Raw genomic sequence first — 17,643 nt, forward strand, 5'->3', positions numbered from 1 at the left:
TGCAGAATGAGCTTTGCGACTTGAATTTTGGCCAGTCACAGAGAAAAAAAAAAAAAATAGCTGCATGTTTGTTTCCTTTTCCTTTTAATTTGGCAAGAAGTCATTGCATTCTGCAAGTGGAAAAAAATTATTTCAAATCCTGCCATTACATGGGATCCATCTGACATGTCTAGGTGTTTACAGTGTAGATGTCTACTTCTGACTTGTCATCTTAGGCTCCCTTTCAAGACAGTGGAGAGAAATAGTAACTTCTAGAGCCCAATGCTCTGACCTACTTTAGTCATCTACATTAGAGCGAGATTACATTAGGGATGTCTTGGGTGACAAATGTGGTAGGAGCCTAGCTTTTGATGTAGCCTAGCTTTTTTGTTAAATAGGGCCCGCGATGGAAAGTCTCGCCCAGCTCCAGAGGAAACAAGTGTTTGAAAATAGCTGCCACCAGTTTGACTTATCCTTTCATTGAGTAGAATTCAGATTATTTACTTAGACGTTAATTGGCATTTAGTTTTCTCAGGCTAATAGACTGGATGAGGATTCAGAGCAGCCCATACTTGAAATTACCAGGTTCTTCACAGTATGCTCTTAGAGCACTGTGGCAGCATCTGGAACTTCAGAAACTGATCTGGGACTCCATGATTACATCCAGATAATTATAATAATTCTGTTCTGACTCTTTCCCTTGTAATATCACACAAATTATTTTGAAATCATCCTGTTTTAAAGCCCAGCCTTGTTTACATTGCACTTAACAACAGCAACAAAAATAAATGAAAAAAAACCAGCTCAGTTCTTTGTGTACTGAACATTAAAACTCATGTAAAAGATTGTTTCTGCCAACATTCTTCCCAAAGTACTCATAGTTTTGAAAACAATCATTCAGAAGAATATAATTTACTCAGAATAAAAGGGAAGAAGAAGTTGATATTTAAAATGTACTATCTTCCTCACCATTGTAACAGTCTGTTGGCCAGTTTATATAAAAGGACAAGGATTTTGTAAAGACAAGATGAGAGCTCATCGTTTTTTCTGCTTCTCAGCCCATGCAGCCCTACTTGCAGATGTGTCAGTTTAGGAAATATGTTCTCCTTTCTTTCACATAGTTCTGTTCGTGATTGAAATCTGCACCTGAAATGTATTCCTTGGCACGTGTTTGGAAATGGTATGAATCCTTCTACTTTACTCAGATAAAGGAGGACAATGAGACAACTGAGTTTTCCTCCAGAGAAGCTGGGAGGGGAACATGGAAGGAAGATGCCACTTCTGTGATACGATTTTCTATTTTACTCCTACAGATGACCTACATTTCAACACATATCATAAATCTGCCTTGCTATTTTATTTATTTGAACAGGTGAGCAATTTTATTTGACTGCAAAGGTATTTATTAGTAAGGAAAGGGTCTTGAACATGTGCAAACAAAATACAGTGCTCTCTATATTTACATATATACATGCTTTCCACATTTGTCATGTAATTAGAGAAGAACTTCAGTCTGAAGAAAATAAAATGACAATGCTGAATGACTGTCAGCTGAGGGGCTGAATGACAGCCCCTTCACTAAGGAGACTGGGTTATTTTAATCCCTAAAACATCAACATTCTACAGACATTTAATATCACCTAATTGTTTACATCAACATCAAAGAATTAGGAAATAATTTTCATGCATACAAATTTTGACCATAGGGGAATAACATAGGAGCAGCAGTCCTTGTTCAGCCCAAAGGTCTATTTAGCCCAATATTCTGTCTCCAACAGTAGCCAAAAGCAGATGCTCAGGGAAAAGTGGAAGAACAGGGAAAGTATGTAAGCTGCTTTCCCTAACTGTCCTTACAGTCTCTATCAGTTTGCATGTTAGGGTCTTTTGTAACCAAATGTAGTTTCGGTTTACTTAGTAACCATCAATGGATATCTCTTCCACTAGCTTGCCTTCCTTGTCATTGAACTGTTTTATGTTTGGGTACACACACATGTATACAGAAGTATTTATGTACATACACACAAGTACAGATATACACATTATAAATAAGCTTTTGCATGTCATAAAATGTTGGAAAAACAGCTTCCTGCAGCAAGGACAGCTTACATACATATTGTAGGAAGAAACACCTCTTCCCCCCGCCCCCCCCCCCCCTTTTTTTTTTTTTCCCTTCCTACTAGGTTAATTTTGATGCCACATAGCTCTTGTACTGGGAGAGAATTGAAATACACCCTTCTCATACTGTTTGTGATTTTTTAGACCACTTATACGTCCTTTTAGATATCCCTTCACCACACTAAAAGGGGCTTAGCTGATGCATTTGTTCTTTATGTGGAGAAGTAATTTTGTCTCTCTGACCATCTTTTTTTTCCTTCTCTGAACCTTTTTAAGTTCAATGCCATACTTTCTGATTCCCATTTTTGGCCTTTCTCTTACTTATTTTGGAACATATTTCCTAACAACTCTTCTACAGGAAGCCATTCTGTGCTAACTGTACCACAGCCTGCATCTTCCAGGAATGCAGAAATACCTACCTTTCTTCCATGCTCATATTCAGCTTTGATGTGGATAGAGAACAGGATCACAATCTGTTACATTTGGCTGGCATGCAGTGCAGATATGTGTGCCGATAACACTAGTGTGGAACCCACCTGTCATTCATTAAATAGGTCAGATACTGGTTCACTGGGTGTTTTTTTGATTTTTCAAAACGGTAATCAAGGTTTTCAAATGGTAATCAAGTTCTCAATCAATTAATTTGATCCAAATAACAAAAGAAACCATCATTGCAAGAGAAAAGGCTGCTTAGCCCTAGCAGATAATCCCAGCACAATACCAGGACAAGGAGAGAAACCCAGTCTTATCAAATAAGTGTAATTTGAAGTTCCTCATGTATATAATTTTAAAAGGCAGATATATCTCCTTATTTGCACCATAAAAATAACATCCTGTTGGGTTGTCGCCTATGTATTAACAGTGCCTATGATCAATTAATCACTATAAGAAAATTTCAGATAGGGAGCAGGAAGAAACTTTCCTCCCCTTAACTTCTTCTCCTCTAACATCTTTTAATAAGATGGCTTTCCCTGAGATCATCACTGTTGGTTCTTTCTCAGAGCTCTCTCCGTGGGGATTTTTAAGTGATGGAGATATAAAATCTTTCTTATTCTTTAATGAAAAAAACACGACTAATTCTAATTCTCACACTCCCACTACTACTGGTCAGAATGTGATTTTCATTTTTTTTAGCCACTCAGATGAATATTCTTGGTTAATTCAGATGGTGGTAACACATTAACAAATAAGCTATTTATCAATAACATAAGCTACAGAACTGGTTACAGCCATTCAGCTGGTACCACGCAGATGTCACTTGACCTAGATTTACAGTACAATTTTCCTTAGATAACTGATTTTATCAGTAACTCTTTGTGTTCTTTAGTAAGGTGGTAATGGTACTGATGCAGCATGAAGATACACAATTTTAACATACTATGGACCAGACTTTCAGGGAAATCTGCAAGATATTTCACTCATTTGCAGAGTAGAGAGGTATGCAAATTGTGGGAAAATCAGGCCCACTAACACTGAAGATTATGTAGCTCCATGAAATGTGCTGGCATCTGCTATGATTAGCATTTTTCTCTGCCAAGCAATTTTAGAGGAAAACATAAGACACTGTTCAGCCATTTTCTGCAGCAACTAGAAGCAATAAAAAGATTTAGACATTTTGCATACTATTTATAGCAATTTTTTCTTCCTTCTTTCGTGTATGAACCTTGCCACACCTTTTGGGAGAACAATGGGCTGCCAAATACATCTGCATTGTCACTAAGTTTTTCTTAGCATTTAAAAAATGCATACAAAAAATCTCTGAGAGTGTTCCTTCCTGTATTCAGGAAGGTGTGGTTAAACAGCCAGATTGCATACCTTACTTTAATCAGCTGAAAGGTCTTCCCCAGGAACAGCAACCTGCAATGGCAATAGGAAATGTGAGTTGGGCTGGTAAAAATTAATCCGTAAAGCACAACATTATCCCTGATGCATTCTGGTATTTCATATCAGACTTACTGAAAAGTACTCACTTTAACGATAACATAATCTAGTGAAAGTGGCTTTAAATTGTTCTGCCTCTGCACAACAGCTGTTGCTACATGATATTACAGAATTATTCTTCTATCTGTTTTAATCACCCAAGTGATAAAATTCTGAAAAATACAGCATAAAATGAAAAAGGAGAATTCAATGTATAATGTCTAAATATTAATTTAGACTGTGGTGAGACCAATATCTTTATGTCATAGTAAAAGGGCTGTAGTGTTATTCTCTCTCCAGTAAAATATTTACATTTTAGGGAGGTAGAAAAACTGTGGTAATTGTGTTCCCTCCCACAAAAAAAATATCTTATAACTCAGTGGTAAAAGTAGTCTGCTGGTAAAAACGGGCTGCTGTCAAAAGGGGGAATTATTTGTACTTGTGTTTAGCCATAGGCTAAGTGGCTCTTCCAATTGGAAGGCTGTTGCTTTCTCATCCTCTCCTTTGAAAGGGTTAGGCATGCTTGAAGATAAGCTTTGCATGTGGATTAGGCAAAGGAATTCTGACTTTTTGAGCACCAAGGGGAGAACAAAGTTGTTAAAAAGGACCCCAGGTGCTTGGCATTGCCAGTAGTTGCCCTTTGCAAGGCTGCACAGGACATTGCTTATCTACATTTAAAACCCACATCTCAGTATGAGCTAGGATGCCCATGGAGAAAGGGGGTTTCCATCTCACATCAGATCAGTAGTTTATTTTATTTTGAGGTGTCTCTCTAGGAGCAGGAGGAGCAGAATCTTCAGAGGAAAGTTACAGAAACCCCATGGGAGTCTAATGATAGAATAACCCGCCTGCGGAAAAAAATCATAGTCCTTACTTCTCCCTCTCCTCTCTGTTGCAGTCATGAATACTACTGCAATTCACACAACCGTTTCTAGTCTGAGTCATACATACCTCTTGGTAAGGGTGTACCCATAGGCAATATGTTTCCTTGGTTAATTATTTTGACCAGGGGTGAAAAGTACCTCTGTACATAGAGGCAGTGCAAATCCCAAGCATTCCCTTATTTTATGTAGGGCTGGACCGGGAATTAAGGTCCTTGTGTTAGTCACCTTCAAGGAGAAGGTGTCACCCTATACATGAGTACCACTTCCTTTTCTATGTTAAGTAGTAGTATATTTGCTGCAGTGGGTTCTTTTTTCCCTGAATGACCCTTCCCCTTTTGACTTAACCTGTTAGAACTGCTGCCTACATATATAGGTGATCTTAGATCAAGCTGAAGCAAGAGAAATGTATGGGCGGCGCAGATGCGCAACCCACTTCCCAGATAAATGTTAAAATAACTAGCTGAGTCTGCCTGCTAAATGCTGCCTGGCAGCTGGCCATCATCCACTGCTGACACCTATGTTTTAGAGTGTTTAGTTTTAGTCATCTTTTGACATGAGTTATGTCAAACACAATTCACTTTGGAAAAATCAGGTCCAATGAGTAGGACTATACTAGTTAAGTAAGGGTAGGACCTGGGCTTGAGCAATATCCTCTGTTTGCCCGTGCTATTACTGTGCACGATCCTTGACACAGTTTTGTTATTTCTGAAAAAAACCTTGGGCATGGATCTCTCTATCACAAACCCAGGACTGTTTCCAGTAAGAGTGTGGATGAGGCCACATAGTTCTTTTTGGAAAGTGAGTTTAGTGATACAGATAAAAACCATGCTGTGCCACTTGTCCTCAGGCCAGAGGCTCAGCTTTGGTATGTTTAACTTAATAGGATAAACGTAGCTTTTTTATCTATATCTTGAAACTAAAAACTTTGCACAGCATTTGCTAGAATGTCTTTAAATATTTTGGGCACAACAGTTATAATAATAGCATCTTCTAACCCAGAATACAATAGTTTACCAATCTTACTCGGAAAGTCTGAAGTATTAAAGGATTTTTCATTAGGGGGACTGAGTGTATGGAAAAAATGTATTCAGTAGTATTAATTCCTTTTTGGGAGGAGTCACAGAATGGTATTTGTCCAAAAAGTGGCCTGATGAGTCATTGTTCATTCCCATCTCTCCCTTGTGAATCTACACAAAAACTCAACAGGGCTAGGTTACATTATGCTATTTTCATGATTGCCATCTTTATAAACCTTAAAAAGGATGTGGAGGTAGCACAATATTTTGCAATATGTTATGCACATAAAAATGGAAACTCAACAAAAACTGAGGAGAAAATCATGCAGAGAAAATGCATCTTACTAGCTATCAAGGGACATAAACTTTGCAGAAAATTATAAACTAAAGCTAAGTACACAGAACACAACCATGTTGTTCAGAGCACAGCAGGAATTGGGAAGTATGATAATGTATGGCCAATGTAAGGTGCTACATGTGTTTGACTTTAGCAACACTGAATAAGCCAGTCAAATCTAAGTGATGGCATTTATGTACTCGTTATGTTCACTTTTCTACCACTGCTATTGTATTTTAAATGTCAACATCCCATACCGGCAGTTTCTTAGGAGGCATTTTAAGAATTCTTTGGATGACAAAGAAGCATAAGCCTCCATTGCTCGTGGGGTTATTTAAATTGAGATGGATAGAAATGGCTCCTGAAATATGCTGCAAGTCTAAGCAGCAAGAGACAGTGACCTCTGATTACTAATCAGTAATGTGTCCCTATTGCTTGTTATTAAACTAAAAAGAGGAGTTAATGTAGGGACGAATTCTAAGATATTGTTTTCTCTCATAAATCATGTCAGGCCATGCACTCTGCAATATAAATCAAGCTATCAGCATGATTTCAGTGGCATTATATCCCATTACATCAGCTAGGGATGTGACCATTTATGTTTGCATCTATTTTTCAGAGAAGTTCCTTATTTTCTTGAGAGAATGGCAAGTATTTAACTAACTCCCAAGGAGGAGATTACATGGACATTTGGTGATAGGTAAATATGAAATGAGTTACTGTCATCACCAAAGCACCTTTATGGTTGAACTAAAAAAAAGTATTCCTTCAACTCTGATAATAATAGTAAAGCATGGCCCAATGCAGTGATTAGGTAAATTACATTCTTTGATTAAAAGTCATTGGTTGTCAATGCAGAGGCATATACTCGCTTGTATTTTTTGTTTTGCTCTTTTTTTGACACTGCTGAAAAATATGTCCAGAATACTATCTGTCTGTGCTTCAACTGGGGAATTTTCTGGGGAGTGAGAAAGGAAATAAGGGAGGCAGCATTCAAATGTTGATATAGTATGACCAATTAAATGTCACTGTTTCTATATTTCTGTCCCTTCTTCAGTTAAATAAGGACTTTAAACTAGAGAATGAAAATAAAACTGTTCTCTAAATGTGACTGCTGAACAGTTCACACAATATGGGGATGGCTGGATTTGTGATACATTTTACCTGTTATACTTAGATCCAGAGGAAGAGTTCGAGTTCCCCTGAATTTCTGAAAGCTGAGTTTCTTCAGAGTATGAGAAGTTTCTTCATGGAAAATAGTTACAGCTCACTTTCACTGTATGCTTATGCTGAAATGTTCTATTTCTGATACATGGCACTGCATCATGTATTCTTTATTCACCAGGAACAACACTCGCATGTGATTACCATACAGAAAATGAGACAGAATGATTAGGAGTAAGTCAGATTTGCTTTAATCTGGGGGGAAAAAAAAAATGTTTTACAAATTTTTTCCAGCTTTGAAATATTAAGTAATCAGCATAACTAACAAAAAATTCACCATACATTTAATACACCGGTTGTTGCAGATCAGTCAATTAAAGATAGCTGGCCTGCTTTATTCTTAAGCTAAGTAAGTACCATTGTTGGAATTTCTTCTATGTGTGCATTTTCCTGTAGAGGGTCTCTTCTGTCATGCCAGCCACTAAAGAGTTAGCCATGACTGTCATGGAATAAGCCTCAGGCTTACTTGGAGTAGCAGAACCTGCTTGCTGGGCCCCATAGTTTCTTCTCTGTGTTCAAAGGTTATAAGTACAGGAAAATATCAATTTAATTTGTCCAAACTCTATTGATTGCATCTCTATTTCCGTTCCTCAAATATTTTAGCTGAAGAAGGCGGCATTGTGAGACAGGCTAAGCTTATCTCTGACTTACAAGCAGAACTCTTTTTTGTTGAATATAAAATGATAACAAATTAATATCATCTAACATCTGGATTGTAAAAGAAAAATGCTTCAAAAACAGAAAGATGTTCTTAGTCTCAGGTTTTCTTATTACAAATCAAAGCTATATGTCCATTTCAAGTCAAAGTGTATGTAGATCTTTTTTAAGCTAATTCCCATGGGCATTTCTCATGAGGAAAGACATCTGTTTCATTTGGGCGGCATGTGTGTTAAAACTGTAAAATCCCAATATGTCTGTAAAGGGATGCATTCACAAAATTTTCTTCTTTGTCATAAAAAGATAAACATATAATACGGTTTACCTGAATATGCCAGGACTGCTAGTAGTTAGTAGTTTATACTTTGTGTTTTCTTGTCTGCTGCTCTGCTTCATCAGCTGTATTTCATCAGATATAACCAATGTTTAGACAATAACCTCATGCTGCTAAGTACCAAGCCTATGAAGAGGTAGCCATCAGCAAAAATAAGAATTAGAAATATGGCTAAAGAGACATGTTAATTTCTGTCAGAGTTTTCTTTTTTGTTGTTGAAAGAAATTCTTAACTTTCACAAAAGACAACTGGGCTAAATGATACCTGGCATCTCACATAACGGCGTCTCATGTAATTCATTACCAAAGCTCCCCAAATATAAAATAAATGTTGGCTTGTATAAGATACATTAGAAACAGACTCTGTATCTTAAACAGAACCATAGGGTTGTATGCAGCATTCCTATAAGGAAGTTATTGATTCCATGCTACTTTATTTATTAACAGTAAACCAGTTCTTAGCCTACACAGAAACATATTGCAGCCATTTTAAAGGGAAAAAAGTGAAGGCAGTCTCTTCTTTCCTTGCTGTTTATTACTCGCTGTACTGAAGGAGAACCCAAATGTGCACAGATAAGAGAGACTTGTAACAAGATCTCATGTGGGAGGGCTTTCCCCTCCAGATTTTTGTCTCTGCCCACATACTCAAGCAGCGCAAACAATGTGTATCAGATTCTGATGTGTGTTCCCCGTGTAACATTTCTGCAGAATTTTCCTCTGATGAAATACGGTGTTTCTTCATGTTCACCTGTATAAATACCTGAAACCCTGAAGCTGAGAGGCAACCCTATAGCTCTGCAATGTATATTTCTGTGAAAAATCCAAATGAGTGTAGTATATTTTTTCAAATAGGAATTGCTTGGGTTTCTGTTTCAAGGTCTGCAAAAGCATTTCATTCCATGAAACCCAGCCCTGCTGCACTTGAAAAGTAAACCAAGCACAGGAGTGTAACAGGTCACTGGTACTTTTAATTGATCTGGTATTTCTACAAGGTGCCACCCTTTTCCACACCTCCTACCTCCTCCTTAAGTGACTCAGCCTCTAAAGGAGAAATCTCTTGACTTTTCAGACAGCTGTATGGGGAAAAACAGTTCAGCTCTCTGACTGCTTTGGCTGTACCTCACTTCCAGGTGTCCCCAGGTTGACTTATCACACTGAGCCACACTAGGACACTAACTTCTACCATACCCAGGTAAGGACATTTACTTTTCCGGGGTTTTATACCATGTATGGAGAGTCCTATATTTTCAGATGTTTTGTGATTTCTTCGTGTTCAATTTAGGGTCCCGCTCCAAAGGATCTGATTTTCAAGAAGTGTGGAGAACTTGACTATGAAAATCCAGCTCTTAAAATGTTTTAGTTTAGGTGTTCAGATTTCCTGGACCTTTCTGAAATCTCTTGTCCTTACTATCTTAATTACTTCACTATTGACAATATATTGCTAATCCTACTTTATTCTAGTGCTATTTTTCTGATGATAAACTCACTGTTCAGACCCCTCTTCATGAATGGCTGTTTTAATATAATTTCTGCTCTTTGGTTGGTTTTATTGTTTCTTTATTCTTTCTTTGGATTTTTATCTGAAAATAAAGAGTACTAAAATCTCATTTACTTGAATTTTCTTCAAGTATATTATTTTGGAAAAAAAAAAAAAAGCAATACTTTGCTTTCATTTTCACCTTTGCAAAAGGTGTAGCAAAAATACCCATTCTGGTTTGATACAAAGACTTATCTATACCACGAATTTAAACCATGTATAAACAGGAAAAATTCTTCATTAAAAATCTAGCAAAGTGAAAGGAAAGAGTTGAATAAAAAAAATAATTAAATTATTACCCCCTTACCCCCTTCTACAGTCAGTTAAAAAAAGAAGTCTTTTAAACCTCATATGTTTCTAATTTGAAAACACTACAAATTTTGGTTCCTAGCAGCTGATTTTACATTAGTGACAGTTCCAAAGCTTAATTTCGTTCAAAACAGAATCTCCTCCACCCACGTCTTGAAAAACCAGTTTTGAGAGCTCTTTCAGCTACAAATAGATGAATGATTTCTGTTGTACGTTCATGTGTTCTCTAGTTCTACCCTGCCTTTTCTAACCTTGCCTGTTTTCTCTTTTACAAACATACACATTATTCCTACTCTCTGTGAGAGTTGTTATTAATTCTGTGGCCTAAATTTTAGAGTGGAATACTTATTTAAACACAATGTATTATTTATAGACATTTACAAATGCATTATGTAGTTATTGCTCTGATACATAACTCTTGAAAAAAATTTCATTCTAGGAACATGTTTTTGTTGTTCTTTGATGTCTGTAAAATAAATGTAGATATTTTTATATGTAGTCCTCAGCAAAAGGATAAAAGCCTAACTAATTGCCAAATAAAGAGAATTGTGTTACTTTTAATTCTGTTTAACTCAAGTGTTTATTCATTAAGTTCTGAATACACACTTGGTAATGTGCTGAGTTAGCAGCACCACTGTTCTTTCTATTTCATGTCCTGACCTAAAGTCTTGAGTGATGGCAGTGGATACTGTTGACCATTTTTTAGGGAATAAAGTACAGCACCAGTTATACATACAGATCTGCACCTGACAGAGTGAGCCTTTAGGGCTATTGTGGAGATCATATGCTTGACTGAAATAGCAAGGTTGGAAGTGTGAAGGATGGTATGGCCTGGGCTGTTGATTTGAAAACCAGCCTTTATCTGCAATCAAGAAGTAAAGCAATGCTTAGAAATACAAATTATTATTTCAGTTGAAGTATAGGTGGACAGATCTGACAGCCCAGTCACAGCACTTCTGATATTTGAGGGAAGAAAAGATGGATGTAGAGAACAGCAAAATTGGTATTGACTTCCAAACAAGAAAAATTTCACCTCACATACTTATGGAAGTCTATCTAGAATAACTGTAATGATGTATCTTCCCAGTGCCTTATTTCTAAGGCTTGGAGATCTTCATCCTGTACCAATTCAGAATTACTTTAATCAGTTGCTTGCTCACACATCTAGGTCTTACTATATTCAAGAGAAATGATGGAGAAAATAACAAAGATTGCTGACCTGACATGAAAGTAGTTAACTGAAGACAAGGAAATACTGTAGTGTGCTTCATAATTGTGATTAAGTAGGATCAAATGTGTTTTTGTTTAAAATGTCATAATCTCCACATTCATCTCATAAAAATGAAAGATAAGCCATGTAGTATAGAATTGACATTAACAGTTAAAATGGAAAAAAACCCCAAGACCAAATCCAAAAAGTAAAGCTGAAGTAAGCCTTCATTTTATTCTCTCACTAATAGTTATTCTATTCAAAATTCCTCCTGGACTGCAGTGAAAGCAAGCAAATGGGTCAAAACACGAAGGATGTGGAAAATTATTTCCTAACCTTTTATTAGCTTTGTAATGGAAAAATTCTAAAATATTGAGCTCTGGTTAGTCACAAGATAATGATGTTCAGCTTAATTTAGAGCAGAATAGTCCTTCTAAAAGATGAATTTTTGGTGGAAAGTTTCATATTTGGGATAAGGAAAGAACAAAGTATGTCTATTTTCTTTTTCATATGGTAGATATTAGATGTTTCTGAAAAGCTGGAACTGTAAGGATGAGGAGCAAACAGTAGTGAGCAAGCTGTGGCTATGCAGAACCATGTATAAGAAACCTGTTTGTTCCAGCTGGCATTTTATGTGGACATGCCAAACTCTGTGGTTTCTATACCCCCCAGGCTGCTTTAGCAATGCAGTATGAGAATCTGGAAGACAGGAAAATTCTGGAACTTTTTTGTTTTAAACTATTTGTTCATCTACAACGTTTTGTATCATCCAGTTCATTAATAATAGTAGGAATGTTGATATGTTAGATGTTTGGCAATGCTTTATATGAAAAACTCCCCTATAAAAACAAATGTTTTGACTTTTAAGAGAAGGTCTACCTTCCTTGACACTCCCTCAACATCTACTGTGTTGAATTACCTATTATACAGTGTGGTGATATGCGGTACCTCTAAGCTGTGGAAAGAAATATTGTTTATTAAAAGCAAAATATATATAAACTGAATATTTATAAATAAGATCTTAATCACTGTTGTAGCTAGAAGCCAAAGAACAAAGACTTGGTTGTTAACTAGTTCAATCTGATGTGGAAAACATGATTCTTACAGGAAATATTTGTATCATTCTTACAGATTTTTTTTTTAATACAGCAATGTATATATGTGAAACTTAGTAACATGGAAAGCTACAGCCAAGAACAGAAGAAGGAAGGCAAGAGGACTCTGTTGGAAGAATGGGTGTGTTCAGACCAGCTGAAAACTAGAAGGTCTAGCTTTGAGAATTTAAGGCAGGTGTAAGGTCTTCTGCTGATTGGCCACTACAGGATGTGGAAAGGAGATGTAGAAGTGTGAATCTGGATATTTGTGATAAAAATAGAATTGGAGGCCTGTGCTGCTTTCTGAATAACTTGCTACCAGTTTGGAGGGGCATTTCGCTTTCCCTGAAGTCATGTCTGAATTTTTTTCTGGATTTCTTTGGGATTGTATTTGGATTTCATAAAAAATGGGGGAGGGTCTGAATCCAGGATTGCATGTCTTAAAACTTTTTGGGAACTGCTCATCGGACTGGCTGGGGCAGTTTTAATTTTCTTTTAAAGTTTCCTGACGCTGTTTTTAAATTCAAATTACACTGGAGCTACATTCCTGTTTGTTTTTGTTTTGCATTCCAGCTGAGTTGTTTTGCTTCAGTGGCTGAGTTCTTATTAAGAATGCCAGAGCATAATTTACTACTATAGTATACTATAGAAGCCTATAACTCCTTTCTCACATTTTCATTTACAAAGTTAAAACATATTTTTTTTATCTTCCTTGAACTATCGGCTAAAGATAAGCAGTTCACTGACCTGTGTGAATAATGTGACGGTTCCAGTTTTTTATGAGCTGAAGTTTTTAAACTAATGTGGTTCTCACAGTCTTCTGTCCATTTCCCTTTCCATGTACACAGACACACACACAAGTCACAATAGTGAAGCCCAAAAAAAGAGTGCTTGGATGAGTTGTATCTGCCTCTACAAAAGAGTCTTTTTATTTCTAATATCTGAAAATTTAAATCTTACCCTGACGATTCTTGATTGTCTGTGCTAGAGATTAAAGTAGGATATTTTTTAATGTGTGATTTAAATTTTAATGGATTAATCTTTGATATATAACTTGAAAGTTTGGAAGCAAAAAGTCAACCTTGAGGACAATATGGCAGTATTCTGTAGGACTAAAATGTCTGGGTGTAAAATTTCAGAATACCTGGCACATTTGCAGTGTTGACTGTAAAAGGGAGTGTGCCTGTTTTTTATATTCATTTACAAATACTACTTGCAGACTGCAAGACTAGGTAGTAGTTTATTCTGGATGCTGTACATATGTGCAACAGAAATCTTGTTTTGCTCTAAAAACATTTAAAAATGAATATAGGATAAGAGACAGAACACAGTTTTAATTAAATTATGGAGGATGAAACAAACACAATTGCTGGACTTTCTTCTGTCATTCATGGATAGAAACGGCTGTTGCAAACCTGCTTTCCAGTTGCTTTTCAGGGTCTTAGTGTCATTAATGAATCTGTGGTTATTCTGTACATTTTAAAGACAAGCCTCAAAATGTATGGCTTTTTTACTTTGGTGAAAAATTGTATTTCAGAACAAAAGTCTGAGGCTTTCTTGTTTAATTTTGACAAAGGTGTATGATACTACCTTGCCAGTTCTGTGAGAAATTTCTGTTTCCATCATGAATCTATAAAAAGGAAGGCTATAGTGTAACATGAAGTCTACGTAGGAGTTTCCTGTAATTTTTAATGACAAATATTTAAATTGCAAAATGTGTATTTTTAACAAGATATTCTAAGCCTTAGAATGACCACATTTCATTTAATTTCAACAAAAGAAGGTTTCGTTTTCAAAAATTCATGATTCATTTCTCTTAGGAAATAGCTTTAAAAGTCTCTGTTAGAAAATAAATCAAAGTTCCTTCCGTACAAACTACTGCTTCTTCTCCAGATGAAGAAGTGCCAGCACTCGTTGCTTGTGAAACATACTGAAATGTCAAGCTATTATCCTGGGACTGACTGAAATAAAAAAACAAACAAACAAACCCCCCCAACAAACCAGTATCAAATGTCCAGCTGTTGCTAAGCTGAAAACATAAATAAATCAGAGTCCTATCTATCATGTTATGACAGTTCAGGAAAATTTACAGCAAGATTGATTAAACTGAGAGGTTGATAACCTTCCTGAAGAGTTTCCAGGAAATTCAGTGCATATCTACTTAAAACCTTTTGTCAGTAATTTTAAAAGATATTTTATAACCTATTGCAAAATAAATAAGGCTCACCATAGCCCTGAGCATATTTTTTTTTGGGTAGGAACCAGATCCAGCTATCACATGTTTTCTACACAGACTGTGCCAATGCATGCTTGATACCAACAACTAAGTTTAAAAGAAAGGAGTGTGGGTCAGAGCCTTCCAATCTACATGCCAGAATATTAAACTCTTATAAACATCTGTAATTTCACAGCTGGGTAAGATACATATGGACTTTTGGATTCAAATATTAGTTTTGTGTTTGTACCTTTACTTTTTAGAAACGTCTGTATTTGTTTACATCCAGGTTTTGGTTTCTTGCTTTCTTTTCTTGGTAATCGTCAACTTTTTTAGCAATTGTCCAGCTCTAAGTGCAATTCATTGTGGCATCCACTAGTTTTATATGGTTTATTATCAGTATTACTTTTAGTATTTTTGCTAAGCTTTTGTCAAAATTCAACATCTTCACCTTCCACTGGTAAAGAAACAGCCACAGGCTCCAGTCTCTCAATCCACTCTACCCTACGTGAGTGGCCAATGCACCCTACATCTGCAAAAAAGCCAGGACAACTGTGTTACCCAGAGAACCAGGAATGTTTGATTTTTAGTGACTGCTTCTGTCACAAAAACTGTTTTCTGGTGTTTTAGTAAATTTTAGCAGCCTGACCAGTGGAGCTGAATGGGAGCTTTCCAGCTTAACTTTTTTTTTTCTTGGAAAATGCTGCTTTTCAAAAAGGAATCCATTTGCTAAGGAGTGTCAGTTTTGTTCCCACTACTAAATCAATATTAGGATTGCTTTTTTTTTTACTTAAAGGGGAATTTCTTGTCATTGAAATGTCATTATGTTCTGCTTGATGTTTTTCTCTGGGAAAGCCAATATTCAAAATGCAGTTTCCAAGCCTGAAGTGAAATCTTTTGACTGGCTCACCTCCCAGATAATAAATATTATTTTTTCTAAATCAGCAGTCTTGGGGGCTCATTTTTTAACCTGGCTTCAGATAAGGGAAGAAGTCAGTGACTGGAAACCTGCTGCAGGGCAGAAGGACCGCATCTACTCGGGACCCCCGTTCAGCTGCAGGCCACCGAGCTGTGAGATCAGTCGGTGGGGCTGGGTGAACCCGCATGTGCTCAAGGCACGGCTCTGAGCCACCGGCTGATAACATCTTGCCATTAAGCTAAACACCTCACCCCATTCTTTATTACTCTGTCTTGCCCTCCAAAGGCTCTCACCACCCCTCGTGTTATCAGGGAAGGAGGTCCTGACAAGGATCAGGAGGGAGAGGCAGCGGCAGGCAGAGGTGCAGGGTAGGTGTACACGTAGTCATCACCAGGGAAGGGAAAAGCCACTGCCATGCCTGAGCTTCAGTTCTAAGAGGGCTGCAGCTAGCACGAGGTCATTCCACCCTATCGGACTAAACTTGTGCGAAGAGGTGATCAAAGTGGCAACCAAACTTAAACTGGCTTTGGGGCTGATTCTTAATCTCACCGCCAACTCTCCTTTTTTTTTTTTTTTTGTTTGCTTTTAGATTCCCACAGAAGGACAACCCGCTGAACAAGATGTCAGCTTTCAGCATACGAAAACAGTCTCCTAATCAAAGCGGTAATACTCCTTCATTTTCTGCTCTCAGGGCACTCAGATGTTGAGGCACGGCCTCTCTGCTTTCTAAGAATTGCCATGCCCATTGCACAGCTCCCTCTCAGGGCCTGCTGCCACTCTTTGGCAGTGACAGGCAGGTTATTAGATCCACAGTAGGACCTGCTTCAGACACAAAGCTAGCAGTGTTGAGCATAAACTTTTACTGGCAGGGACTCAGGCCAAAACACCATGCTGGGCAGCGTAGTGTGGTGGAGCTGGAGAATCAGGCACTGTGGTGCAAGATGGTGGCTCATGCTGCTGAGGCCCATAGCTGCTGTAGAAACCTGACAGGAGCACGGTGGCTGGCAGCGCAGTGGGCAGACAGGGCATCCATTGATCTCAGCACCATATCTTTGACTCACTCAGGGAAATGAGGAGAAATTAAGGAAAATTAGAATGAGGGGAGGGTAGGGGAAAGCTAACCACTGTCAGATGTGTTCGTTTGTTCCACTGGAGGGATGAAACTTGAGGAGTGCTGGAGTGTGGTTTGTATGCAGACAAGTGACCAGAGGGAAACTGGAAACATGATGAAATTTTCCATTTGCCCGTAACCTACAAAATACTTCTAAAGACTGAAAGGTTTTGAGGCACATGAGGACATGGTTTGGGTGGGATGTGCCAGGTTTAAGTACACCAAAATGGCTGCAGCCACAGCATGGAGCTGCTTGGCTCTACCATGTTAAGGGCATAAACTGTCTATTGCCAAAATAAGAAAGGGATAAGCTCTATCTGACTGTGATCATGTGACCTGAACTGTTGTATCAGTTCTATATTGATTTTTTTTAACCAAAACTTGGTAGACAATTAATTAGACCAGAAATGAGTACTCTTCAGCAAACCCAAGGCCTCATGCATTAGCAAATTAATTGTGATGTTTCTTGAAAAGAAAACAAAATATGTATTCCTTGGCTACTGCCTTTGAAGATTTGCCAAAACCTTGCTTGCGCGAAGCATGATTTCTGTGAAATCCGAGATTTTTGCATAGGTAGTAACTTTTCCTAAAATGCTCTTGGAAAAAAGCCAGTATTGCACCTGCAGGATTAATTTTAATAGTTGGATATATACTGAGTACTTCTTGAATATACAGAACTATTTATGTTATGTTCGCATCATTGAAGATTTTTTTCTTCAAGATTCAGTTTATGGCTGACACTAGAGCACAGATTAAAACATACTGCAGACAGTTGAAAGCATC

General features: G+C 37.4%; 1 protein-coding gene across 1 annotated transcript in view; it reads left to right on the top strand.

The window, feature by feature from the left end:
• Nucleotides 1-9,533: 9,533 nt before the first annotated feature.
• The window catches only part of SCEL (sciellin), a 34,322-nt gene continuing 26,212 nt past the window's right edge, over nt 9,534-17,643 (top strand). The window contains exons 1-2 of the mRNA XM_055701777.1: nt 9,534-9,657; nt 16,339-16,412. Coding sequence (XP_055557752.1) covers nt 16,370-16,412 — 43 coding nt within the window. The 5' untranslated portion in view covers nt 9,534-9,657; nt 16,339-16,369. The remainder of the gene's footprint in view (nt 9,658-16,338; nt 16,413-17,643) is intronic.

The sequence above is a fragment of the Falco cherrug genome, chromosome 2, assembly GCF_023634085.1.
Source record: "Falco cherrug isolate bFalChe1 chromosome 2, bFalChe1.pri, whole genome shotgun sequence".
In the NCBI taxonomy this organism is placed as follows: Eukaryota; Metazoa; Chordata; class Aves; order Falconiformes; family Falconidae; genus Falco; species Falco cherrug.